This window comes from Ovis aries, chromosome 11, assembly GCF_016772045.2.
Source record: "Ovis aries strain OAR_USU_Benz2616 breed Rambouillet chromosome 11, ARS-UI_Ramb_v3.0, whole genome shotgun sequence".
NCBI classification, from domain to species: Eukaryota; Metazoa; Chordata; class Mammalia; order Artiodactyla; family Bovidae; genus Ovis; species Ovis aries.
The window spans coordinates 38,520,881-38,548,842 of NC_056064.1; the positions used below are offsets into that span (position 1 = coordinate 38,520,881).

A 27,962-nucleotide genomic window follows, 5' to 3' on the forward strand; every position below is an offset into this window, starting at 1 on the left:
AGATGGTAAACTTTATTTTATTGTGCATTTTAACACAACTGAAAGTAAATAATAGAAGGAAATACTGTCAGTCAAAATAGAATTTACATATAAATTTCCAAAAGCACCTTCCTATGGAAGTACGAAACAGCCTAATTTCCATAATTAAAAAAAAGAAATCCTGCAAGCATACTCACACTTTGGACTGCAAAAGGGAAAACCTAAGCCTAGAAACGTTTTAGATCACATCATTCCCAAAAGCCAAATGAGAAATGGCAACACCTACTCCATGGCCATGTTTCACAAAACACAAATCTTAACTAGACTGGAAATAAATACTTCTAAACAAGATAGTACTTTCTGAATCATAACCTTAAAACAACACAAAACTTTCATTTAATTCCCCTGCCTCATCCTCTGAACCTGTATTTTTTAATCAAAAGACACTTACCTCTTTGTCAAAGTTTGCTTTGGTGAACTCCAGTGAGTTCAGGAGTGCATTAGTAGCTGCTAGCTTCACATTATTACTAGGCTCTTCTTTCCTCATCCCCTGGATTATGGCAGTCAGAATCTCATTGGATTTATCCTGTAGCTGCTCTGGGTCCTGAAACAAGCAGAAGTGCAGTGAATATAAGAATTGAGCTCATGACTAATCAGCAGTCCTTCTATTCGAGAGATTATCATGGGACTTTCTCTGATCTTTCCCCAAACATTTCCATTTAAGGACAAACTACCTGCAAAATATCCCAGGGTCTGATAGTCCAAACTTGAACTGGAACAAGTTAAACTCATCAACTTCATCTCCTGACTTCTTAGCATAATGACTCTGGGCATGAGGCAATGCTGGCTTTGCCCCCCACCGTTCTGTGCACAGGGAGATGGCAGTGTAGTGTTTCTTCCAGGCCGTCTGTACCAACTGAAGTAAAGCTTCAGAACATTTGAGGACCAAGGATCAACAACTGGGCACATCTATATCAAAACTGATACCAGTGGAGAAGGAAATGGCAACCCACTCCAGTATTCCTGCCTGGAGAATCCCATGGACAGAAGAGCCTGGCAGGCTACAGCCCATGGGGTAGCAAGAGTCGGACATGACTTAGCATCTAAACCAAATAAAATCTGAAGAAATAGAAAAAAAAACAACAACAAAAACTGATACCAAGAGTGGTAATCTCAGCAGCAAGAGTCCTAGAACTGCTGCATTTAACACACTGTGTCATGGCTCCAGTGGTTAGACCAACCACAGAAGCAGCTGGCACCCTGTTTCTGTAAAATAGTCATCGAAAAAGTAACACAGCATCCCTGTTACATTGAGGGTCTTCAGAAATGGATGAGGTCAAGGAGAGGAAGCAGAATCTATGCCTCTCCAAACAGGGATTTTCATCTTGAGTTTGTGACCCTTAACAGTCTCTTTCCTTTAGGGCATGATTAGCAATATGAGGATAAATTAACTATCCAAATACAGAAGTCTAACAAATAAAGCAGCCCTACTTTCAAAACACATTGCAATAGCTTGTTTTTTGTTTTTTTCTTCCTATGATGATAAGGAATAATTCCAATACCATGCATGTTACAACTAGAGGGAATCAGCAATATATAAGTTAGATACAGTACTTACTATATCTTGGCAAATGTAACCAATAGCTTCCAATGTTGACTCTTTCATGTGCTCTGTGCTGTTGGGGTTTGTGACATTGGCCACCAGCTGAGGAATGAGTTCTGGCCACTGGTTCACTGGGATCTCTGCACAAGCAATACCAGCCACACACTGCGAGGCAGAACTAGGCCGGTACGTTTCTGTGCCCAAAGTCTGCAAAACCTGTGCAGGGGCACACACAAAGACAGAAGATATCAATTTCTAATACTATTTGAACACATTGTGCCTACCAGCACACACCTTACATCAGCCTCTGAATCATCTTTAATATAGCAAAGTAGGAAAAGGCATACACAGCATAGGCCAACGGTTGGGAATACAGCTGGCCTCAATACCAAGAGCAGCATAATAAGAATTGCCCCAGAGCCTAGAAATGAAACCAATCACCCCCTATTTCCAAATAGAATCTCCAAAGCCAGAGACCTCACCTCAATTTTCAACACAAGGTAAGAAAAGTAGCAAAGGCACAAGTATAGACAAAGAATGAAGCCACAATGACCCAGAGTTAATCATTATCATGATCAGCTAATTCAGTCAATGAACTCACTAAGACTCACCAGTCCACTCAAAAAGGCAAACAGTTAACTGTTCCTGGCATGAACACAGGACAAAGAGTAGCTGCCAGACATTCAGGCCAGCTCTGCTGACTGGGTCAGGTCACTTAGTATCCTGCTTTGTAGCTAATAATAATGAACTCCCTCCTATCTTTCCCCCTTATATGGTATATCATCAGCTCAGTAACCGTCTGACTGATTCTAAATGAAAGTTTTGCTCTCTAGGCCTACCAGAGCTAGACTGGACTTTAACAAAATCTATGTGTCAAAGACATGGGCAGGGAGCAGGGATGAGAGGAACTGTCCAAAAGGGCAGGGGGTGAACAGGTATTAATCCAAGTTAGACTAAGAAATCGTAAGGTGCCTTCACATCATACTGCACCATCTGTAGTACGTATGGAATGCATACTGAATCCCAGTCTCTATGTTTATCTCTTCTCCTTTAAGTTGCTTCCAGAAGACCATTAATTAATATTACCTCAGGTGATTTAAAAACTAAATGTCTAACTCTTGAGTACTACAAGTTATTTAACCAAGGGTGACCCTAATGGTAATACTCAATTATCAGAAATAAGAGGAGTAAGAAATTAGCTCTCAACTCTGTCCAACACCCAGATTTCAAAAAACAGAAATAACCACCAGCACTGAGAGTATTACCAGATGTGCTATGAAAAGGAAACAAGCCCTAAATAACTATTACCTTTCAATAATGCTGATAGAAATTCTTATTCAAAATTTTAAAAAATTCTGGGGTTAAGATTGATGTGCCCCACCCCCAATTACAGTTCTGATTATGTCTTCTCCCATTTACTACTGTGTAATTTGAGGAAAATAAGAAATTGAATAGTAAATATCAAGATTTCCAGTCATTAATGGGATAAACTTCATTGATATCAAATTACTGAGAAGATTAAAATGTTGTTATATAAGCAAACTCAAGTGGATAGAAATAGCTCTACATATTCCAAAGAAGATTCAAAATAAGTTGGCTTTTGTAACCCAGTTTCCTGTCATCAGTTCCTCCATGCAAGACTGGAGAAAGAGGTACATAATTAGAAACAAGTTACTGCTGCAAAGGGCACTAATTTACCTAATGCTGACACCCAGAACCAGGAAACAGAAAAAATGATATGCAGAACCTTGACCAGCACAAGTACAGAAGCAGGAATCTTCCCAATGGCTTCCCATCAAATAGCAGGGCCCATCTGACTGCACAGATTCTTGACTTATTACTCTTTGCACCTTTTTCATGTAAGACAGGCCACTAAAGATCTAATTTTAAAAAAGCATATATATATACATATATTCTGATATTCTGCTGTGTCAAGAATCACAGATTTCTAATTCAGCAAGAAACTCACAAGAATCCCATAATGCACAACAAGGGACATTCGATTTTTCTTAAAAAAAAAAAAAAAAAAAAAAAAAAAAAACCAAACAACAACCATCTTCTAACTCCTTAAAACACTGACAAAAAGCCAGATATTTCTAAAAGTTTCTCATAATTTGCTAAATAGATAAAAACAAGATTGAAGTCATAATCTTATTTCATAAACTCTTTGGGCTTGAAAGGCCCAAGAGATCATTTAATTCCCTTCCTGACCACACAGCGCCATGCCTAACCCACCAAACATTGAGAATGATCTACAGAAGACGTTCAAGAAAAGCTCCATGCTAGTTAACTAAGAATTACTTAGAAAAAGACTGTATGAGAAAGACTTAAACACAACTTTCATCTTCAAATTTAAGTCCCCCAATCATTACACTGTCAGCCCTATCCCAAGTAGATGACAAAAGAACCCACAGTCCCTAGGCTAGTATGAACAAAGGGAGATGAAAGTTACTTACATAATTCTTGACTTCCCGTCGAGCATTAGCATCAATAGCTAGCCACCTCTGCTGATACTGTGCCTTGATATCTGGATCTTTAGATGTCAAAGAGTTCTTGATTTGTAGACCAGCTGCAACTCTGGCAACTTGACTGTTTCCTGGATTTGCCAGCACTCTGGACAGTTCCACAAGGAAAGTGGGCTGTTAAAAGATGTGAATAAAATACTTCTTAGGAATTTCACCAATTGAGAAAAGCACCCAAAAAATGGGGAAAATCTAAAGATTTTATGACATAACATAATGTCTCAGAAAATGCCATAATATTTACTTCAAGATTCCTATAAAAATGTTACTTGGTTCATAAGGAAGTCATCCATCTTCTCACACAGACTCAGCATTTAACAAGGAGTTACAGCTTAGTGCCCAAATCTTCACATTAGATCCCCCAGAATTAAAGCAAGTTTGACAAACTGGTAGTCAGAGGATTCTTTACATGCCTAGAATAGTATCTGGTACCTCAGTAAATTATACTTATTAAGTGAATATGTTATGACAGGGTAGAAAGTAAAATTGTTTTATATTAAAAAAAAAACACATTAGTCCAAAAAGAATGATATTCAAGGGTAGCTTTTGAATGAAAGCATGCCTGAGAGAGGGAAGTACTTCTAAATCTAAAACAGACTTAGGACGCTAATCTTTAGTTTTAAGTGCTTCAGCAAGAGGGTAACAATGTAAAACGTATACGTAAGGAAAAAGCAATAACAAATATTTAAAAATAGGGGGCAACTGAAAGGATTAAAATGTCAAGGAAAATGACTTTATGGTTACCACACTAAAGGTTCCTATTCATTTTGGTCTTGAGTTGTTTAAACACAGTGGATTTTTTAATCCACTCAACCTTTTGTACTGCAGAGGTTCCCTCAAACTACTCCTTTGGTGTAAGTATCTTAACATACATTACTCTTCCCCACAAAAAGCTCTCTCCAATGGAAAAGTTAACAGGAAAACCCCAAAGCAGTTTCTTACCACTAACAAGTTCCTTAATCACAGTGGAAGATAATTCTTAAAACTTTTATTAATTATGTACCACTGAAGAATATTAGGAACGTTGGGAACAAGACAAAATAAATGTTAGAAATAAGAAAAGGCTTCTTGCAAATTTAGCAAAACCAGAAAACAGAAATATATATACCAAAAGTTTCATACTAGTGGTTAAAAATCTTTCCTATGGAAAGTTAAGGATAAAAAGATGAGCAACAAAAACTAGTACATGGAAGGGGGGAACCTACAAAACACAAAAAAACCTAGCTTGTATAAAATAAAAATACTTCTTGTCACTGTTTTTGCTTGCGTTATTTTGCATAGATAACACAGAAGAACACATCTGGTTACAGTGATATTTACCTTAAACCATGTCTAGTACCATTGAGCCTTCTCTCTGCTCCCCATCCCCCCAGCAGGAGGGAATACAGAGAAACATCACTGGCACACAGGCTGTTTCAACCAATCCATCTAACAATTCTTATAGAGAGGTCCAGTCTCTAGTGGGCTTAACATTCATTTTTCCCTGTACCCCTTAAATTCGAAAATACGATAAACGAGGAATTTTGCTCTGTGATTTCCTCTGCAAACACGCCCGATCTCAAGGATGAGCCTCAGCCTGTTATCTGGGTGCAGATTTAGTCTTTACTGATTGAGGGGGAGGGGGGACCTGGGAGAGGAATAACAGTCAAGAAAAGGAGAAACATTGCCGGAATGGGTTAAGAGGCATTCAGGTGCAGGCCTGGCCATGAACATAGATCAAGGGAAATTGGAAAAGGTAGAGCTCTGCAAGTACGTAGAAAATCATAGGGTCCAAAGAACAGGAAGAAGAAGCCGGTCCTGATCCGAACAGGGCGGGCAGCGGGGCTCGGAGCTTCCACATGGCCCCTAGGCCCGGCTCCCCCACCCCCACCCTTGCTGAACACGCAGCGCGGCGCAACCTAACTTCCCCTCCCTCCCTCTTTCTCCCTCCTGCTGCACCGCCGCCCTCAGGCCGCGCGCCGATTGGGCGGCAGTCACCCCGGCGCGCCGCGCCATTGGCTAGCTGCCGGGGCCCAGGGCGGGACACACCCACCGGCTTCCCGATGGCGGGGTTAGGTTGGACCGGGGGGGGGGGGAGGGGGACGGGATGGGGCGGGGTGGGTTCCCGAGGCCTGGGCCTCCGGGAGGGCGGGAAGGCCCGCACGCAGGGGATGGGGAGACGGGATGGGGGACGGTGGGGTGGCACGCACCAGGTTCTCCACGGCCGCACGCTCCAGGAACTTCTGCGCCGCTTCCAGTTCCAGCCGATCTGGGGGGAAGGAAAGTGGGAAAAGGGCCAGGGTCAGAGGGGCCAGGGTTTCCCCTCCCCCCACCCAATCACCTCAGCCCGACCCCCGGCCCCCGCGTCCTACCAGGAGACACGGTCTTCTCGAGGATGGTGATCAGCTCCATGGCGAAGGTGGTGGCGGCGGCGACTCCTCCTAAGACGACGGCCCGGCCTCTCGGGCGGCGGCTCTTAACTGGGGATGGGGGTTGGGGGTCGGGTGGGAAGGGAGGGTGGGGTGGGGGGCGGGGGTCACCACAAGCCCATTCACCGGCTCCCTCTTGGTAGTCGCTCCAGCTCCCCTTCCTTCCTCCTTTCCTTCCTTCCTCCCTCTTTCTAATTTGCTGCTGGCGGCGGCGGCAGCTGCTCCTCTGACGGCGGGGGAGGGACCCCGGGGGCAGCTCAGAGCGCGGCTGGTGCTCGGGTGGCGGAGGGAGAAAGAAGGGAAGGGAGGCGGTAAGTGAACGGCGGCTCGCAGGGAGGGAGAGAGAGGGAGGGAGGAAGGCGGAGGGATATTCGGCCGGACCTCTCCGCGGCGGCACCGCGCTCCATGTCGATTGGTTGCCGCCGTGGCCACGCGGAATCCCCAATTGGCCAGGCGGTCAGCGTTGAAGGGCCGCCTTGCGCCCATTTGCCCGCTGGTTTCAAGGCCCGGGGTTGGCTGGGCGGGTAGCAGAATGGGGCGCGCTGATTGGTCGAGAGGAGGGACATTGGGGTGAGGCAGGCCAGAGCCGGCCACTGATTGGATTGGCCTGCTAAAGGCCTTGAGCTCGGGCCGGCTGGCCGCTGGGAGGAGAATGGACCGAAGGTAAGACTTCGGACCCGCGTGATTGGCTGGGATACTAGACGTTGATAGGATAGGGCACCCGACAAAACTGGGGAGAGGAGGTCGGGGTCGGGGCCGCGGAAAGGCGGGAGTCGACCCACCGCTTTAGAAGCCTGGCGCGGGGCACGACGGGACGCCCCCGGGAAGAGGCGGAGCTGTGTCCAGGCTGCGGTTGAGAAAGCGGCGTCACTCGGAGGGGCGTGTTGAGGGTTTCGCGGGCTCGAGCGGGGGAGGGGGGACCGTTAAAGCCCTGCACCGCGCCCACAGGAAGCTGCTTTAATGGCTAGGCCTACTTGGTACCAGGCTCTATGCTGGAAAGGACCTTGAAGACCGTGCGGTTCAACTTCCAATTTGCTGATGTGGAAACTGAAGCCCAGAGAGGGTATGCAACTTGTCCAAGGTTATTCAGCTGATGAGTGGCCTGATTGGGACTGGATTCGGGCATTCCTCACTGTCCTTACAGGCCACTCCAAGGAGGTGAATGCTAATGCAGTCCCTTTAGACCTACTTCTAGTTTGAGGCCTGCGCTGTTACAAGGTCAAACAACGTGGGTTGGATATTGGGATTCCTCCTAGATCTGCATCCATAGCTATCAGGTACTTGAAGGAATAGAAATGTTTCATCCTGCGAAGGTGCTCCTATTGTAAAGTTCTGGTCCCGTGAACCAGAAAGAATGTGTGTACAGGCATAAAGTTCTTAGACTTTTTTAGTTACAGCCCTGAAAGAAACTAATGAAAACTCTAACTTAGCAAAATGCACATAAAGAAAAGGTGCGTACAGTTTTTCTTGACTTCCTTTACATTGGTATTGAGGCTTTGGGTGAAGAATTTCCTGAATTGTTACAGTTGCACCATATTGGCCTAGGGTTAAGTGGATGTAGTTAGCTTATAGAGCTCTTTACCGTGTAACTTGAGCCTATACGATAATTTCCCCTACTGTAGCCATACTGGGAAAACCTAAGAGCAACACCGTCCTTGCTGAGAAGTTCCAGCTAAGAGTTAGGACGTTTCCTGCTAGCCTAGCGGTTAGAATTAAGTGCTTTCACTGCCACGGCCTGGGTTCAGTCCCTGGTCGGGAGAACTGGACACTCCACAGGCGGTGCAGGGCAGCCAAAAAAGAATCAGGAAAATTAGCTAGCTACCTTTAACCCTTAAGAAGGAAGAGGTCTTTCTCTGCCAGAAATAACGCATTTCTGAAATTGGAAATAGGGGAACACCTCCCTTACCCATCCTGTGACTAGTTAATTTCTGATGATTTAGGAATCCTCATCTCAGCCTTTTGCTTCATCTATCAGCTGATGCAGAACTGCCCTGTGTGTGTAACTTTATTAGGAATCAATGAAGGTTAAGTGAGATGACATCTATGAAAACCTTTGAATTGTCTTTATGAGGATTACCCATATTACAAATGATCCGCAGTTCTGTTCACCAACTTTTTCCTGGCCTTTTACCGGTTTTCCCCTCTGCTCAGCATCAGTCATGATTCATGATACTACCAGTGAGGGCAAATGGATTTTCAGGTAGCTGGAATAAAATGCTAAGAAGAGAAATGTTTTGTAGCAAAGTTCCAGTCAAACATAAGACCCTTAGCATAACCAACTGATTTTTTTGTTGAACTAAGATAGGCGCTATGTAGTCCCTGTCAAAAGCACTCAGCATTATGCATTCAGCAGATTTACTGAGGCACTTAGTACTCATTGACTGCCTGAGTTCATGAACCAACTCTGCCACTTCTTTAGCTTGTGTGATTTACTTTGCTTATATGTAAAAAGGGGCTAATAACTGTACCTGCTTCAGAGAGCTTTTGGGAGGTCTTAGTGGGTTGGTAAGTCCTAGGATCACTGCCAGCATGTTATATATGTTATATATACATTAGCTATTATTTATTTAACATGTATTTTGTAGTAAGCAAGTGGTTCTTGGTCCTTGGCCTGTTAGGAAAGGCCTATTAATTTAATCAGTTAATCTCACAAATAAATGTAAAGTTGTAAAAGTGAGAGATATAAAGAATGACCCAGCCAGGAGACTCAAGGAAAGAAAGTTTACCTGAGAAAGGGAAGAGAGTTACTCAGATGAAGAAGGGAGGAACACTGTGTGCAGAGACCCTGTAGTGGGAGGGAGCTTGGGGATTATAAGGAAGTGCAAGAAGGCCAGTAGGCCCAAAACATAGGGAACAAGCTAGTGTGCAGAGCAGGGGAAAGACCGTCTGAGACCCTTGAATGTCATGCAGATGCTTTTGTCTATATCCTAAGACCAAAGGCAGCTACTCAAAGGTTTTAAAAAGGTTGGTGATTGTAATGTAGAAGAGCAGATGAAAGGAAACCAATTAGAAGGCCATTGTAATAATCCTGATACAAGATGTTACTTGTAAAATGGAGAAGGGTAGAAGTAATAGTGGAAATAGAAATGGCCCTGAACTTGGAAACTGATGGAAGATTTCTGGGTGGTGATGCCACATGCAGTGTTAACCAAGTAGGAGGAATTGGCAGCAGTGCGGTTTAGTAGAATGTGGAGAGGTACACAGGCGCTTCAGGTTCTATCTCTTGAGCTCTGAATGGAGTACATGGGTTTTAATAGGCTGTTCTCTATAACTTTTTGAATATCAGGAATATTCATGTCCAGTAAACAAATTGTGAAATTAAAGAGAGAAACTGGGTTTTAGTCTTACTCTTCCACTTCCTGCTGTCTGATCTTGAGCAAGTTACTTAATTCCTGAGGCCTGTGAAATGGGAAACTCGGGCACACCACTGGGTGGACTGAGCATGAATGGGAGCTGTGAAGTGCTCGGTGCAAGTATCTCATTCTGGAATATGTTCACCAACATGTATTAAACAAGTGAATTGGTGAATGGATGAGATCAGATGGCACTCCAGGCTCAGTCTCCCCGCTAACCCATAGAGCTTATATGTGAGGTGACTGGCTGCGAGGGGAGAAGCTGTCAGACTGTGACCTGATGCCTTTTCCTCCTAAGCAAAGCTGGCTGACCTTAGAGGGGCACATGCACCATATCCTTTCGGCCCCTGAGAAGTGGTGGTCTAGCTTTGTTAAAGGCACTTTATAACATCTTAGACTTCATCTTTTCCAGCGTTCTTCACACTAGCACCTATGTGTACCATTGGGCAGCCATATCTCTTCGTCCTTCAGAAGTGCTCTCTGTCCTAGGCCTGTGCCTGCTTGGAGTTACCTCCTCGTCTCTCCCAGTCCTCAAGTTTGTGTCTTTGATCATTCATTCAAATACATGAGTTTATTAGATATACCCCCCACCTCCCAGGTTATTTCAGGTGTAACATGGGGATGTGATGAAGTCCATAAGAAATGTGCAAACCAGATGTGGTCGTGGAGCTAAAATATCAGGAGGATAATTTTTTCTGGCTTATGAGAATACTTAGACAAAGGGTCTTTGATCTGAACCTTGAAGGATTGGAGAACTTCATAAATAGATTGCAGTGAAGCCTTCTCTAAGATAGTGCACATTTATATCTTCACTTGTTAACTGTGATCTTGGAAATGCTTGTTTGATGCCTCTGTGTCTGTTTTCTCATCTGTAAAATGGGGATAGTAGTTTTAGCCAGGGTTGGCTTATGGGTATGAGACCTGTACAGCCACACATGTGCCTAGAAATGTTGGCCCCTCAGTATGGTTTAATGCTCCGCTGTCACCATGTTGAAATTCTTAATAATTTTTTAACGAGGGACCCTGTAGATTGTGTCCTGATCTTGCTTTATAGGATTATTGCAAAGTCCTAAGAAGTTTAATACTTGTGAATTCCTTAGAACAGTGAGGGCCTGGCATATGATGAGGTTTCAGTAAACGCTAGCTGTTACTGTTACTATTATCCTTTGAACTCTTGTAATAATATAGCTCACAGTGTACCTTATAATTTTTTAGCATATAAATAACCAACAGAGGGCTTCCGTGATGGTCCAGTGGCTAAGAATCTGCCTTGCAATGCAGGGGGCACTGGTTTGATCCCTGGTTCAGGAGGATCCCACATGCTGAGGGGCACCTAAGCCCGTGTGCAACAACTACCAAGCCACAACTGCTGAAGCCCATGTGCATAGAACCCGTGCTTCTCAACAGACAACAAGAGAAGCCATCGCATTGAGAGACTCCCACACTGCGACTGGAGAGTAGCCCCCGCTCACCACCACTCGAGAAAAGCCTGTGCATGCCAGTGAAGACCCAGCACAGCCGTAAATACAAATACATATTTTTAAAAGGAAATAATCAGCAGGGATTTTTTTGGGGGGTGGGGGAGCGGAATCTTCCCTGATCTGGGATCAAACCTGTGCCCTCTGCAGCAGAACTGTGGAGTCTTCACTACTGGACCACCAGGGGACTCTAACAACTAACAAGATATTTTCTAGTGCCTGTTCTATAATGGTACTGGATGGGTCACAGAGATGAATAGGACAGTATTTCCTCCACTAGTTGATGGAATAAGGTGTATATGTTAAGCATACCTAGTTAGTAATAAGTAATATGTCATGAGTATAGAAATTTTTAAAAATAGATTTTTGGGTTCCACCTTCAGAGAACCTTATTAGTGGCTTTGGTATGGGACTTAAGAATCAGTTCCCCAGGTGATGTTTTTTGGGGGGGAGCGTGAGGGGAGCTGTGTTGGGCCTTCCTTGCGGCATGCAGGCTTTTCTGTAATTGTGGCGTCTGGGGGCTTTTCTCTAGATAAGGCATGCAGGCTTATCACCCGCAGCATGTGGATCTTGGTTCCCCACTCAAGATCAAACCTGTGTCCCCTCCCTACATTAGAAAGTGGATTCTTAACCATTGGACCATTAGGGAAGACCCTTCCCAGATGCTTTTAATGAACAGTCAAGTTTTGAACCATGGGCTTCAACGCCAAGGAGGTGATGGTGGAGTAGAGGCAAAAAGCTTGGCATTGGAGTTGGTCAGGCTGGGGTTCACTTTCTACCATCTACTAGTTTTGTTACTTTGCATAGTTACTTAGCTTCTCAGTTTCCTCATTTGTATACATTAAAAACATTACTTTAAAGATTAAGGTTTAGGGACTTCCTTGGTGGTCCAGTGGCTAAGACTTTGAGTACTGGAAGCTCAGAGTCTAGTGCAGGGAGCTATTAATAGAGTCCACATGCCACAACTAAGAAGTTCACATGCGGAAACTAAAGATCCTGCATGCCCAGTGCAGCCAAATAAATAGTTTTAAAGAAGTAAGGATTAAATTTTAAAATGGTTGAAAAATCTGAGCACATAGTGGATACTTAATTATGTGGTTTTTCCTCTAGAAGTGGGAAGATGGTATCCTAGAAAGAAGCAGTCACAGAGGACTTCCTGGAGGAGAGGATAGTCCACCTCCATAAAAGCAGTATGGTTTTGATGGGGAGAAAGTGTAATTATACACTTTAGCAATAACCAAGATAGTAGGTGAATATTAGAGGAATGCTAAGTCATAAAATAATTGATGGGATTTAGTGATTAATTAAATAGAAGAGAGATGCAAGGTGAATCCTCAGTCTTCAGCCTTAAATATTTTTGAGAGTAGTCACTTTAACAAGATCCTATATGGGAGCCAGGTTGGTGCAGGAAGGTGGGGTAGAGGATGGGGGAGGGGTCATGTATCCAGTTTCAGAAACATTAAGGGGACAGCCAAGGAAAACTACATTCTCTCTCGTTTTCTCTCTCTCTCTCTCTCTCTCACACACACACACACGCGCACGCACGCACGCACGCGCGCTCATGGTATTGGAAGCACAAAGTCCTAACCTCTGGGCTGCCAGGGAATGCCCAGAGACTGTACATTCTTGATTGGGATCTGAGAGAAAGGCTGGAGCTTGGGGAAGTAAGTTAGAAATCAGTAGATCAGAAACAATCATTGAGCTCCCAAGAATAAATTATGTCTTGAAGGACATAGGAAACAAAAGCAATAAAGAGATTTGGGGACTGGAATGGTGTTAAAAACCAGTGGGCAGTAAATGTGAGAGGGACAAGAGAAGGAACAGAAGTAGAAAAAGAAATGGGGAGGGGAGTGTCCATAGCTGTGGTGGTCTGAATGTCTTCTCTGAAGGATATCCAGATGCTAATCCCTGGAGCCCAAGAAAATGTTACTTTACCTGATAGGAGGTACTTTGCAGCTGTGGTTGAGGTTGATTGTGGTGGGAACTGGATTGTCTCAGTGGACCCACTGTAATCACAATCCTTTGAAGAAGGAGATAGGAGGATGAGTGTCAGAAAAGGAGACGCGATGACGGAGGTAAAGCCCTGAGTGATGCGGGGCCATGAGCCAGGGAATGGCAGCAGCCTCTGAAAGCTGGAGGAGGCAAGGAACAGATTCTCCCTAGAGCTTCCCAAAAGAAAACAGTTCTTTTTATAAAAGTCTTTATTGAATGTGTTACAGTATTGCTTTTGTTTTACCTTTTGGCTTCTTGACTGCTAGGGTTGTGGGATCTTAGCTTCCCCACCCCCTGCACTGGCAGGTGAAATTTTAATCACTCGAGCACCAACAAAGCCCCAGGAACACAAACCTGCTGACTCATTTAACCTTCTTTGAGAACTGGAAGAGAATAAATTTGTGTTGCTGTAAGCCACTAAGTTTGTAATTTGTTACAGCAGTGATAGAAAACTAATGCAGGGGTTAACAACGGGAAACAACCTAAATTCCTAGCAGTGACAGATTGGTTAAATAAGTTACAGTACATTACTGTGGTGGACTATTGTAGTTAGCCATTAAAAATTATGCCATTAAAGATCATCTAATAATATAGGCAATGTTCATAATAGATTGCTAAATACAGAAAGCAAGTAAAGATATTGTAGGTATTTATGTGAAAAATTCATCAAGAGGTACACTTAAGAGTTACACATTTTTTGCACTGAACGTAGGCATGGTATACCTCAATAAAAAGAGTTTTGCAGATATTATATAGATGTCCTGTTTTGTTCCAAGAAGAGAAGTGTATTAAACCGTATTAAACCAGTGTATCCAAATAGGAAAAAGACTGAGACTGTATAAACCATATGTTAATAATGTCTGCCTCTGGGTGGCAGATTACAGATGATTTTTATATTCATTTTTTTATTTCTGTGAATTCCAGTTTTTCTTCAGTGAACAGATATTACTTTTGTGATCAAAAATTAGTTTTTAAAAATCAAGGAAAATGGGTAGAGGGAAAGTCTGAAGAAAGTTTTGTATGCTCAAGGGCAAGGGCCCTGGAGCGCCTGGCACAACCAACCCACTATCAACAATTTTCTGCAAATAGGTGATTTAAAAAAAAATTATATCCCCTCCACCCCCAACAGAAAGGGATTCGATCCTGGGGATGAAGAAGGAAGAAGAACAAAGGCAAGAATACAGAGGTAAAAGCTTCCTGGATCCTGAGTTAGGGCCTCCGAGAGATGGGGGGGAAGTAGAGCCTTGCCCCTGCCCTCTCCTGTACTGACCAGAGAGCGAGCCTGGAGACAGACCACACACCTTCAGCTACTTTCTCCTTTCATTTTCAGTCCTCCATTATTTCCTTGCTTTTTTTTTTATAATTGTATTTCTGGATGGCTGTGCTGGGACTTTCTCTGGTTGCAGTGAGCAGAGGCTACTCTTCATTGCAGTGCACGGGCTTCTCACTGTGGTAGCTTCTCTTGTTGCAGAGTATGGGCTCTGGGTGCACGGGTTTCAATAGTTGCGGTTCCCAGGCTCTAGAGCACAGGCTCAGTAGTTGTGGCGCACAGGCTTAGTTGCCCGGCAGCCTGTGGGATCTTCCCAGGCCAGGGGTCTCTCGCATTGGCAGGCAGTTCTTTACCGCTGGGCCACTAGGGGAGGCTCCTTTGTTCTTTTCCTAGTTATCGAAATAATACATGCTTCTCACTGGAGAAATTTGAAAAGACGTGAAGAGTTAAGCAGAAATCACCTGTAATCCCAAATTATAATACCGGTGAAATATTGGTGTATTTCTCAACATCAGTTCAGTCGCTCAGTTGTGTCAACTCTGTGCACGCTAGGCCTCCCTGTCCATCACCAACTCCCAGAGTTCAGTCAAACTCACGTCCATCGAGTCGGTGATGCCATCCAGCCATCTCATCCTCTGTCATCCCCTTCTCCTCCTGCCCCCAATCCCTCCCAGCATCACAGTCTTTTCCAATGAGTCAACTCTTCGCATGAGGTGGCCAAAGTACTGGAGTTCCAGCTTTAGTATCATTCCTTCCAAAGAACACCCAGGGCTGATCTCCTTTAGAATGGACTTGTTGGATCTCCTTGAAGTCCAAGGGACTCTCAGGAGTCTTCTCCAACACCACAGTTCAAAAGCATCAATTCTTCGGCGCTCAGCCTTCACAGTCCAACTCTCACATCCATACATGACCACAGGAAAAATCATAGCCTTGACTAGACGGACCTTTGTTGGCAAAGTAATGTCTCTGCTTTTCGATATGCTATCTAGGTTGGTTGTAACTTTTCTTCCAAGAAGTGAGCGTCTTTTAATTTCATGGCTGCAATCACCATCTGCAGTGATTTTGGATCCCCCCCAAATAAAGTCTGACACTGTTTCCACTGTTTCCCCATCTATTTCCCATGAAGTGATGGGACCAGATGCCATGATCTTCGTTTTCTGAATGTTGAGCTTTAAGCCAACTTTTTCACTCTCCTCTTTGACTGTCATCAAGAGGCTCTTTAGTTCCTCTTCACTTTCTGCCATAAGGGTGGTGTCATCTGCATGTCTGAGGTTATTGATAGTTCTCAACATAGTTCAATTTTAAATGAAGATCAAAGTATCACTATGTAACATTTTGGTAAACCCTGCTCCTCCCCCCAAAAAAGTGCTTTTTAGAATTTTTAATTGCTTGATATCATTGTCAGATTGTGTTAAAAAGTAGTATATGTACTAAACATATTTGAACTGACTCCAGTTGGGTTTTCATGCTTGGAATGCAGATGGAGAGGTAAGTAAAGGCTTTTAATGTTGACTTAAGCTTTTTAAAAATGTACCAATAAAATAAGGTAAAAATTGAAAATCACTGGGTATGCCCAGTGGATCACAAACCCTGAGGCTCACTGAGGCCCCTCCTGGCCAGGTGTTACAGGGAATCCTGTGTTCTGGGCAGCACCCTGCTAATGTTCTATTCTTCTTTTCTTTATTTAGTTGAGTACATCCTCAGTTTTGATTATATGCTTCGTTGTTTTAAGAAAAGGCAAGCTGTCTTGTGTGTCTCCTTTATTCTTACAGGTTTCTGATACCAGATGTGTGGGAGTCTCCCCGTTCCCGCCCCCCCACCCCAGCAATTCTCTGACAGTGAGGGTCAATTCAACTCAATTCTGACGCTGTCTACCTGGAGATAGAGTCAGCTCCCTCAGGTTAAGGGTTTGGTACTTCCCAGGTGGCACAGTGATAAAGAATCTGCCTGCCACTACAGGAAACGCAGGAGACATGGGTTCAATTGCCTGGTCAGGAAAGTCCCCTGGAGTAAGGATGGTAGCCCACTCCAGTATTCTTGGGCAGAGTGGGAGATTCTGTAGACAGAGGAGCCTGGCTGGCTACAGTCCATGGGGTCACAAAGAGTCAGACACGACTGAGCACAACACAGCAACTCACGAGATCACCTCCCACTTCAAATGTCGATCATAAGTAGTAGGCCCCCAGGTTACCCACAGCTTCTGACTTGACTACAAATCTGAGACTTACATGACCCCTCCTTGGGATCTCTAAATTTACTAGAGTGACTCAGAGAACTCAGGGCGACACTTAAATTTACCAGTGCATTAAAGGATATGATGAAGGATACAGATGGGGCTTCCTTGGGCTCACAGGTTCAATCCCTGATCCTGGAAGATCCCACATGCTGCAGAAGACCCTACATCCTACATCCCACCTAAGCCCTGCGCCACAACTGTTGAGCCTGTGATCTAGAGTGTGGGAACCGCAACTCTGTTGCAAACCTGTGGTCTGCAACAAGAGAAGCCACTGAAATGAGAAGCCCTGGCAACAACACCCAGAGTAGCCTCCACTCTGCAAACTAGAGAAAAGCCCATGCAACAACAAAGACCCAGCTCAGCCAAAACGAAATACAAGTATTTTTTAGGAACTTCCCTGGTGGTCCAGTGGCTAAGACTCCATGCTTCCAGTGCAGGGCCCAGGTTCTACCCTGCATCAGGGAGCTAGGTCCACATGCCGCAGCTAAAGGTAGTACATGCCAGGACTAAGACCCAGTGCAGCGAAATAAATAATACAATTTAAAAATTTTAAAGGATACAGATTAAGAGATACATACATGGGGGAGGTCTGGGAGGGTCTGAACACAGGAGCTGTTAGGGTGTATTCACTCCTCTGGAAGCTCCCAAACCCCTTACTGTTAGGATTTTTATAGGGGCTTCCTCATGTAGACCTCACTTCCCTGATAGCTCAGTTGGTAAAGAATCCACCTACAACTCAGGAGACCCTGACTCAATTCCTGGGTCAGGAAGATCCACTGGAGAAGGGATAGGCTACCCACTCCAGTATTCTGGCCTGGAGAGTTGGAATCACAAAGAGTCGTACACGACTGAGCAACTTTCACGTAGACATGATCAACTGTTACCCTCTCCCCTATTTAGAGAAGTTGAAGGTAAGAGGTAGGGCTGAAAATTCTGAGCTTCTAATTATGTTTTGGTCTTTCTGGTGACCAGTTGCCATCCAGGAGCACATCCAGAACAAAAAATGCTCCCAATGTAAGCACTTCAGATTTACAAGGGTTTTCAGGATCCCCATGTCGGGGATGGAGTATAATATCTTTGTCCCCTATTAGGCTATAACTAAAGGTTTATCAACCTTGGAGCCATTAATAGTTTGGACCAAATAATTCTCTGTTGTGGGGGTGCTGTCTTGTGCACTGAGGATCTTTTAACTAACGTACAGTATTGCACCCTGGTCCCCAACCCTGGCCATCAGATAACTCTCCAGGGCTTCCCTGGTGACTCAGTGGTAAAGAATCCTATCAGTGTAGGGGACATGGGTTTGATCCTGGTCCTGGAGGATCCCACCTGCCGTGGGTTGGACAACTGGCTGTATGAGCCGCAGTTACCGAGCCAGCACTGTAGAGCCCATGAGCAGCCGCTACTGAACCCAAGCTCCACAACAAGAGAAAACCGCAATAATGAGAAGCCCAGGCCCCACAACCAGAGAGTAGCCCCCACTTGCCGCAACTGGAGAAGACGCAGCAACGAAGACTCAGCACAACCATAAATATTTTAAATAAAATCCTGAAATGTCTGCAGACCTTGCTGACTGTCCCCTGGTAGCAAAAATTGCTCTCCTACCCCTGCAGTTGTGAACCACTGCTCCTTGACATCTAATAAATGCCTGTATTCCATATAGTAAGTTTATCGTCCAAACAGTATCATTGCCTCATGAGAGTAATGGCTAATCTTTATAAAGCCTTGCTCTTTGTAGTAGTCTAAGATGTTTACATATATTAACTCATTTAATCTTCAGAACAACCCTGTGAGGTAGGAACTATTATTATGCCCTTTTTACGGTCAAAAAACCAAGACTCAAAAGTAGTTTGGTTAATTGCTCGAGGTCACCCACCTGCAAAATAACATCTGGGATTTGCCTATCCAGGGCAGTGCAGCTGCAGATTCTGGACTCAAACCATTTTGCTATCTGCTGCCTTTAAATACAAAAGAAACTAACTTAAAAAGCCAAGCATTCTGCCTGCAGAATTTGCATAGGCGAACACAAGCTAAAAATAAAATTCCTATTTTGCCTTTTTCACAAAACATAGCAAAGCATTTTGCCATGTTGCTAAAATCTGATAAATTGTTTGAATGGCTGCATCATATTCTGTCAGGAAGATAGACAATAACATGACCAGTCCTTTCTTTTTGGGCATTGTGGTCTTTGCTGATAACTTCCTTTGAAGCATTATAGTCAATTTTTAAAGTATAACTTGCAAGCAATAAAGTGCATCCATTTTAAGGGTACGGTTTGGAAAGGTTTGACAAATGTTACAACCAGGACAAGGTACGAGACATTTTCATCGCCTTTGTTCCCCTCTGTAGTGGTGTGATGAGGCTGACTAGTACCCTAGCACCTGCTCAGGAGAACCAGTTTCATGTATGTCTCTTCTCAGGTTTACATTGAGCGGTATCACATTAGCAGCTCAAAAGTGGCCATGGTGGGAACATTTACACCGCAGAAATTGGTAGAGTGCCGCAAATGAGGGCTTTAAAAATTTTTTTTAGAACCAGTTTGCTGCTGCTGCTGCTAAGTTGCTTCAGTCGTGTCCGACTCTGCGACCCCATAGATGGCAACCCACTAGGCTCCTCTGTCCCTGGGATTCTCCAGGCAAGAAAACTGGTTACCTGGTTCTAAATTGTGCCTCTTTGCAGTCAGCTCTCCCATCTTCAGCCACAGTCTGGCATCTTTGTTGTGCATTTTTATAGATTTCTTTAAATGAAATCGTGCAGCTCGTCCTCTTGTGCCTACCTTCCTTTGCTCAGCTTTTTTCTTATTTTGGGGATTCATCTGCATTGTGGCACATAGCAAGAGTCCATTCCTTTCTATTGTGCTCCATTGTATAGGAACTGCCTTTAGTAGTCTGGTATCTGGCCCTGGGGTGACTAGGACAAAGGAATAGTGACTTTAATTGTGAGCTTGATAAATGAGGTGGTTTGGAGTAAGGGTTTTGGATTGGTTGGTGGTTTTATAAAAGGTGCACTGGCAGAATGACTTACTATCTTTTAAGAATTGGTTAGCATTCAGAATCTTTGGCGCCATGGCTTAATTGGTTAAAGTGCGTGTCTAGTAAACAGGAGATCCTGGGTTCTAATCCCAGCGGTGCTTTTCAGAAGCGACAATGAGTTTATTTTGGTGGCTTCCCTGGTGGCTCAGAGGGTAAAGCATCTGCCTGCAGTGCGGGAGACCCAGGTTCAATCCCTGCGTCAGGAAGATCCCCTGGAGAAGGAAATGGCAACCCACTCCAGTACTCTTGCCTGGAAAATTCCATGGACAGAGGAGCCTGGTAGGATATAGTCCATGGGGTCGGGAAGAGTCGGACACGGCTGAGCGACTTCACTTTCACTTTCTTTAGCATTCAGAGGGGCATTCTGCCCTAGGCTGAAAAGGCCCCGAGATGTCAAAGCATCAGTAAATACAGAAAAAATGTAAAACCATGATTAATACACCTTCTTGAAAGGTACATTATCTGAACTCAGGGATGCTAAGCATAGCTGAAACACAACTACAAAGCATATAGTGAAACCTGGCCCCTTTGTCACACTTGGCCCTAAGAGTGTCCTAAGCAGATTAATGCTCTTCGGTCAGCATATTGGAGGATCCTTTGGGAAAACTGACCATCTCATGAAGAAATACGTGCAGATATTGTTAGTGTCCTGTTGTCAGTCACTCAGTCACGTCCGACTCTGTGTCCCATGGACTGCAGCACTCCAGGCTTCCCTGTCCTCCGTCATCTCCTGGAACTTGCTCAAACTCCTGTCCATTGAGTCGGTGATGCCGTCCAACCGTCTCATCCTCTGTTGTCCCTTCTCCTTCTGCCTTCAGTCTTCAGTGCTCAGCCTTCTAGCTCTCGCATCCATACATGACTACAGGAAAAATCATAGCCCTGACTATACGGCCTTTGTAGGCAGAGTAATGTCTCTCCTTTTTAATACAACTGTCTAGGTTTGTCATTGCTTTTCTTCCAAGGAGCAAGTGTCTTAAGTTCATGATTGCAGTCACCATCTACAGTGATTTTGGAACCCAAGAAAATAAAGTCTGTCGTCGTTTCCCCATCTATTTGCCATGAAGTGATGGAACTGGATGCCATGATCTTAGTTTTTTGAATGTTGAGTTTTAAGCCAGCTTTTTCACTCCTGTTTCACCTTCATTAGGAGGCTCTCTAATTCCTCTTCACTTTCTGCCTTTAGGCTGGTGTCATCTGCATATCTGAGGTTATTGATAATTTTCTCCCAGAAATCTTGATTCCAACTTGTGCTTTAGTCTCCTAAGGGTGCTATAACAAAGTCTTGGTAGCTTAAAACCAAAGAAATTATTCTCTCTCAATTCTGGAAGTCAGAAGTCCAAAATCAGTCAAGTCTGAAAACATGCCAGGGCCATGTTCCCTCCAGGGGCTCTAGGGAGCATTTCTTTCTTTGCCTCTTCCAGATTCTGGTGGCTCCAGGTATTCCTTGGGTGGTAGCAGCATCACTCCAGTCTGCCTCCATCTTCGCATAACTTTCTCCTCTCTGTGTCTCTTCTGGGTGTCTCCTATAGACACTTGTTATTGGGTTTAGGGCCCACTCAGAGTATCCAAGGTGGTCTTATCTTAAAATCCTTAATTGCAAAGACTTTTTTACAAATGAAGTCACATTCACAGATTATGGGGATTAGGATGCGGATATGTCTTTTGGGGAACCACTGTTCAACCACTCTAAGAGCTGAGAGTCCACAGTGAAAGTCAGCTCACTGCAGTAAGGTCCAGCAACTGAGAAGCCCCGTCTCACTCTGTGTTTACAGAGTGTCCAGAAAGTTTTAGTGCCTCAGTTGGAAATGTGAATGGATGTCAAGGATCACCAGATAGTTGAAGAAAGTCTCTAACATGAAAGACAAAGACCAAACAAATAAGAACAAAGGAACTTGGAGAATATAGAAACAGCACAGACTAGAACAAAAGAAAATATAACTTAAAAGATGGTAAATGTTCTCAGATATGAAGCTGACGTTACATCCATGAAGTAAAAACGGGTATAAAAAAATCAGGGAATAAAACATCTTAAAAATGTGATAACCAATAACTGCAGTCACAGAGTTACAGGACTTTCATGCTTGTTCAGTGGCTAAGACTCTGTGCTCCCAGTGTAGGGGCCCAGGTTCAACTTTAGTCAGGGAACTAGATCCCACGTGCGATAGTTAAGATCCCAACTGCTGCAACTAAAACCTTCAGCCAATAAATAAATACTAAAAAAAAAAACCCAAACCCACAAAGGATTAGAAGATAAAATTGAGAAAATATCCTTTAAAAATAAAGAAAAGCTGGGTGAAACAACTGACAAGGGATTAATCTCCAAAATATATAAGCAGGTCATGGAACTCAATACCAGAAAAACAAATAACCCAATCGAAAAGTAGGTAGAAGACCTAAACAGACATTTCTCCAAAGAAGACATACAGATGGTTAATAAACACATGAAAAGATGCTCAACATCATTATTAGAGAAATGCAAGTCTAAACTATAATTAGGCATCATGTCACATTGGTGATAACGGCCATGATCAAAAAACCTACAAACAATACCTTTCGGATCAGAGGAGGCAAAGGTGCAACTTGCTTTGGTCCTCCCGAATCCAGGTTCATCTGACACCAGCCGCCTCCACGATGCTATTTAAGTTCGACCCTAATGAGATCAAAGCTGTATACCTGAGGTACACTGATGGGGAAGTCGGTGCCACGTCTGCCCTGGCCCCCAAGATGGGTCCCCTGGGCCTGTCTCCAAAAAAGCTCGGTGATGACGTCACCAAGGCAACTGGTGATTGGAAGGGTCTGAGGATTACAGTGAAACTGATGATTCAGACAGGCCCAGATTGAGGCAGTACCTTCTGTTTCTGCCCTGATCATCAAAGCCCTCAAGGAACCACCAAGAGACAGAAAGAAGCAGAAAAACATTAAGCACAGTGGAAACCACTTTTGATGATATCATCAACATTGCCCAGCATATATGCGGTATCAGTCTCTAGCTAGAGAACTTTCTGGAACCATAAAAGAGATCCTGGGGACTGCCCAGTCTATGGGCTGCAATGTTGCTGGCTGCCACTTCATGACATCATAGATGACATCAACAGTGGTGCGGTGGGGTGCTCAGCTAGTTAAGAACGGCAAAGGAAAAAGAAAAAGGATTATTTGACAACCAAAAAAAAGTCTATAAACAATAAATGCTGGAGACTGTGGACAAAAGGGAACCTCTTCCACTATTGGTGGGAATGCAAATTTATACAGTCAAACTCAGACGGCAAAGCATCTGCCTGCAATGCGGGAGACCTGGATTCAATCCCTGGGTCAGGAAGATCCCCTGGAGAAGGAAATGGCAACCCACTCCAGTATTCTTGCCTGGAGAACTCTATAGACTGAGGGGACTGGTAGGCTACAGCCCATGGGGTTGCAAAGAGTGGGATATGAGTGCGTGATTTCACTTTTACAGAGACTAGTTATGGAGATGCTGTTAAAAAAAACCTAGCAGTAAAAGTACATGATCCAGCAATCCCTCTACTGGGCATATACCCTGAGGAAACCACAAGTGAAAAAGACATATGTACCTGGTGTTCATTGCAGTACTATTTACAATAGCTAGGACATGAAAAAAGTTAAATGAGCAGGATGACAATATACAGCCTTGACGAACGTCTTTCCTAATTTGGAACCAGTCTGTTGTTCCATGTATGACTGAGCGACTGAACTGAACTGAAGACATAAAAGCAATCTAGATGTCCTTTGACAGATGAATGGATAAAGAAGTTGTGGTACATATACAGAAGGAAATATTACTTAGCTAAAAAAAATGCATTTGAGTTGGTTCTCATGAAGTGGACAAACTTAGAGCCTATTATACAAAATGCAATAAGTTAGAGAAAAATATCATATTAACATTCTATATGGAATCTAGAAAGACAGTACTGGTAAACCTTTTTGCAGGGCAGCAGTGGAGACAGAGAACAGAGCTGTAGACATGGTGGGGAAGAAGAGGGTGGGACGATGGGGAGAGTAGCATGGGAACATACGCATTGTGATATGCAAAGTAGATAGCTAGTGGGCATTGGCTGTGTAACTCAGAGCTCAAACCAGCACTCTGTGACAACCTAGAGGAGTAGAATGGGGTGGGAGGGAAGTTCAAGAGGGAAGGGACATACGGATACTTGTGGCTGATTCATGTTGATGTATGGCAGAAACAGTATTGTAAAGGACTTATATTAAAAAAAGACAAAAAAGCTGGGGAATTCCCTGGCAGTCCAGTAGTTAGCACACTTCACTTTCACTACCAAAGGCCCAAGTTTGATCCCTTGTTGGGGAACTAAGATCCTACAAGCTGCATAGTGTGGCCAAAGGAAGAAAAAAAAAGCTGGAAAACGGGCATGAAAAGATTTTTTTAAACTGGAAATAGCGCAGAAGGGTTAACATTCATCTTAGGAGTTACAGAGAAATAGAGCAGATGTGAAAAGTGTGAAAAGTGGAGGGAAAGCAGTCATCAAAGGGATAATTCAAGAAATCAAACCAGGGGACTTTCCTAAGAGTCCAGTGGTTAAGAATCCACCTTCCAGTACAGAGGGCATGGGTTCTATCCCTGCTCTGGGAACAAAGATTCCACATGCCATGGGCAACTAACCCTGAGTGCTGCAACTACAGAGCCCATGTTTCCTGGAGCCTGTGCGCCACAGCTAAGGCCTGACACAGCTGAAAAAGGAAAACTTAAAAAAGTCAAATCAGGACTGAATGAAATATATCTCCAGAATGAGAAGCCCACTGAGTGCCCAACATCAGTCAGTTCAGTCATTCAGCCATGTCCGACTCTTTGTGATCCCATGGACTGCACCCTGCCAGGCTTCCTTGTCCATCACCGTCTCCCAGAGTTTGCTCAAATTCAAGTCCATTGAGCCAGTGATGCCATCCAAACATCTCATCCTCTGTTGCCCCCTTCTTCTCCTGCCCTCAGTCTTTCCCAGCACCAGAGTCTTTTTCCAGTGAGTCGGCTCTTTGTATCAGGTAGCCAAAGCATTGGAGCTTCAGGTTTAGCATCAATCCTTTCAGTGAATATTCAGGGTTGATTTCCTTTATGATTGACTTGTTTGATCTCCTTGCAGTCCAAAGGACTCTCAAGAGTCTTCTCCAGCACCACAGTTCAAAGGCATCAGTTCTTTGGCACTCAGCCTTTTTTATTGTCCAGCTCTCACATCTGTACATGACTACTGGAAAAATCATAGCTTTGACTATAGGGACCTTTGTGGGCAAAGTGATGTCAACAGTGGATGGAAAAGAAATCAGATATTTCAGGTTGTTGAGTAAGTAGACAAAGGTTACTAAAACCTTCTGAGGGAAAAAGCAATTAACGTTCAAAGGAACAGTTGTTGGAATGGTACCATGCTTTCCGTCAGGCATTCTGGAAGACGGCAGAGGAATGCTTTCGAATTATTTATGACCTATAACTTTATGAATTAGTCAAATTGTTAATTCAGTAATGTAAGCACATTTTTAGATGTGTGAAATCTTAAAAAATTTTACTTTCTACCTATGTACCCCTTCTCAGGAAATGACTGGAGGATGTGGTATGCCAAAATGAGACAACAAATCAAGAAACAAGAAGACATGTGATCCTGGAAACAGGATATTCAACAGAGGTGAGAAGTGAAGAGAATTCTCATGATAATGATGAAAGGAAATCCCAGGGTGACATAACCTGGCTGCAGGCCTTCCAGAGTAATCAGTCAGCACTGGGGCAGGAGGACAGAAGGCCCCAGAAGGGATGTCTCCAAGAAATCAGACGAAATTAACATAGGAAATATCTACACTTTTGATGATGGTAGAAAAAGTTCATTATAGGGACCTGGAAATCTAAGTGTGCACTCCCCAATTTTTAAAAAATTAATTATTAACTCCAGGAAAAAAAAATATTTTTAAGAACTGAAAACCAAAGCTTAATCACGATAGTCTGGCTTGGCTGTGGATAATATTTATGGAGACATAATTGTGTCAACAGAGTATGGAGATTGGTCTCCATCAACCCGCACACTTCAGGCTTTCTTCCTTGTAGACTGTGGTCCAGCCAGCAGGAGTGCTCTTTGTTCCAGCTGTCTGGGGCTTCTTTTGTTTAAATGGGAATCAAGTTGATTAAATGCAATTAATTAATCAGTACATTAATAAACTAATTAAAGAATTAAAATATCAGTTAAAATGCATCTAAGCAAAAGTCTATGGTCGAAAGTATACACACACACACTTTTTTTTTTCCTTTTTACACTAAACACCTGGAAAAGATTATCTAGATTTAAACTTGTGCTCTAATTTGAGACTGTTGATTTACCCAAACAACCAGTCATTGTGTATGTCCAGCCTTCATCCCATTAATAGGGAATCAAGTTGTGTCTATTTGAATCTGTTATATGTTAGACTGACCTGTGACACATGGTGAATTGTTTTCTAGTTCTGTTTCTAATTTTTTCCATTAGACTGTGAGTAGTTTGAGGGCAGGCTGTTGTTCTTTCCTCTGTAAGGTTCTGGCACTTAATACAGACCTTGGTTTTTTTTTAAAAAAACCTACGATTAAGTCACCACAGAGACCACGGTTTGAGTTGGCGAGGACATCTACTATTTGCAGAGCATTCAGTTGTTCACCCTGCACTGCCACATGTGTCTGCCCCACACCGAGGCTGCTGTTTTCATTATCCTCTCTTCTCCCCTCTCATTTTTTGGAAGAGGACCTGAGTTCCAGAGAGTGCCTTCCTGAAGGTCACAGAAGTCAGTGTTGGAACCCCTAGCAGAACTCAGATCTCTAATGATGCATTTAAAAAACACTTAAAAAAAAACATGGTTTAAAAAATTTACCATCAACCATTTTTAAGTGTATAGTTCAGTAGTGTTAAGTATAGTCACATGGTTGTGGGTTATGGCTCTCTAGAACTTAATCATCTTGCAAAACTGAAATTCTATATCCAGTGAACAACCTCTACTTTCCCCTCACCCATCCTTACCTCTGGCAACCGCCACTCTGCTTTGTGTCTCTATGAATTTGAGCACTCTAGATACCTTCTGTAAGGGAGGCACACAGTGTATGTCTCCTTGTGATTGGCTCATCTCACTTAGCATATGTCCTCGAGGTTCAACAATTTCCTCCCTTGAGGCCAAACAATATTATGCTGTATGTAGCACATTTTATTTATCCATTCATCCATCAGTGGATACCTGGGTGCTTCCATCTCTTAGCTGTTGTAAGTAATGCTGCTATGAGCATGGGTGTATATATATCTCTTTGAGATCTTCCTTTTAGTTCTTTTGGATGTATACTGGAAGTGGGATTCCAATAAGACATTTTTTAAATTCTCCATCTCATTACGAAAATGATTTGAGGACTTCCCTGGTGGTCCAGTGGTTAATCCACCTGCCAGTGCAGGGGACATGGGTTCAGTCTCTGGTCCAGGAAGATCCCACATGCTTCGGAGTAATGAAGCCTGTGGGCCACTACTACTGAGCCCAAGCTCTAGAGTCCATGCTCTGCAGCAAGAGAAGCCCCTGCAGTGCCCGCACACTGTGACTAGAGAGAGCCCACATGCATCAGTGAAGACCTAGCCCAGTCAAATACATGAATGAGGGAACAAATGAAATTTTAAAAATGATTTGAGGCCATTGTCTCGGCACCTTCTTAAGTATATATATATATATATATTTTAAAAAGGTTCTGAATTTTGAATGAATGAAAAAAGGGCCAGAGTGAAGGAGCAGAGGAGACAACAGACAGGAGTGGCCTAACAGAAGTCTGGTGGGATCAAGATTTTTATCTTTACCCTTGGGAAGTAGCTGCAAATAATTAAGACCCACCAGCGGTAGACGAGCGGCCAAGGTGTTTTTTTCTCATCTACACAAAGATCTCCAAAACATTCTCAAAGTTGCATCCAAACAGAATAAGCCCCATGCATATGGAAGAGCCACACAGGAGGGATTCCATATTCATGAGGCCTGGTGGGTATGGGGGTAGGTATACAAACTCATATTCTGGAGCTGTCATGGGACCTTCGTAAAAGATCTGGTCCGAGTAGGGACAGAGGTAGAGTGTGTTGGTCAGAAGACTCTGCTCATC

The 27,962-nt window shown here is 43.6% G+C and overlaps 1 protein-coding gene and 1 pseudogene across 2 annotated transcripts in view; one reads left to right on the plus strand and one right to left on the minus strand.

Moving 5' to 3' along the window:
- KPNB1 (karyopherin subunit beta 1) overlaps positions 1-6,814 on the minus strand; it is a 24,243-nt gene extending 17,429 nt beyond the window's left edge. For both annotated transcript variants that reach the window (XM_015098744.3, XM_060395569.1), the window contains exons 1-5: positions 6,456-6,814; positions 6,294-6,352; positions 4,039-4,221; positions 1,598-1,798; positions 431-583 (exon numbers count right to left, since the gene is read on the minus strand). In XM_015098744.3, the coding sequence (XP_014954230.2) occupies positions 431-583; positions 1,598-1,798; positions 4,039-4,221; positions 6,294-6,352; positions 6,456-6,495 (636 nt within the window). In that variant the 5' untranslated portion in view covers positions 6,496-6,814. The remainder of the gene's footprint in view (positions 1-430; positions 584-1,597; positions 1,799-4,038; positions 4,222-6,293; positions 6,353-6,455) is intronic.
- A 290-nt stretch (positions 6,815-7,104) lies between these two features.
- On the plus strand, positions 7,105-23,016 carry LOC132657421 (large ribosomal subunit protein uL11-like; annotated as a pseudogene).
- The last annotated feature ends 4,946 nt before the right edge of the window (positions 23,017-27,962 follow it).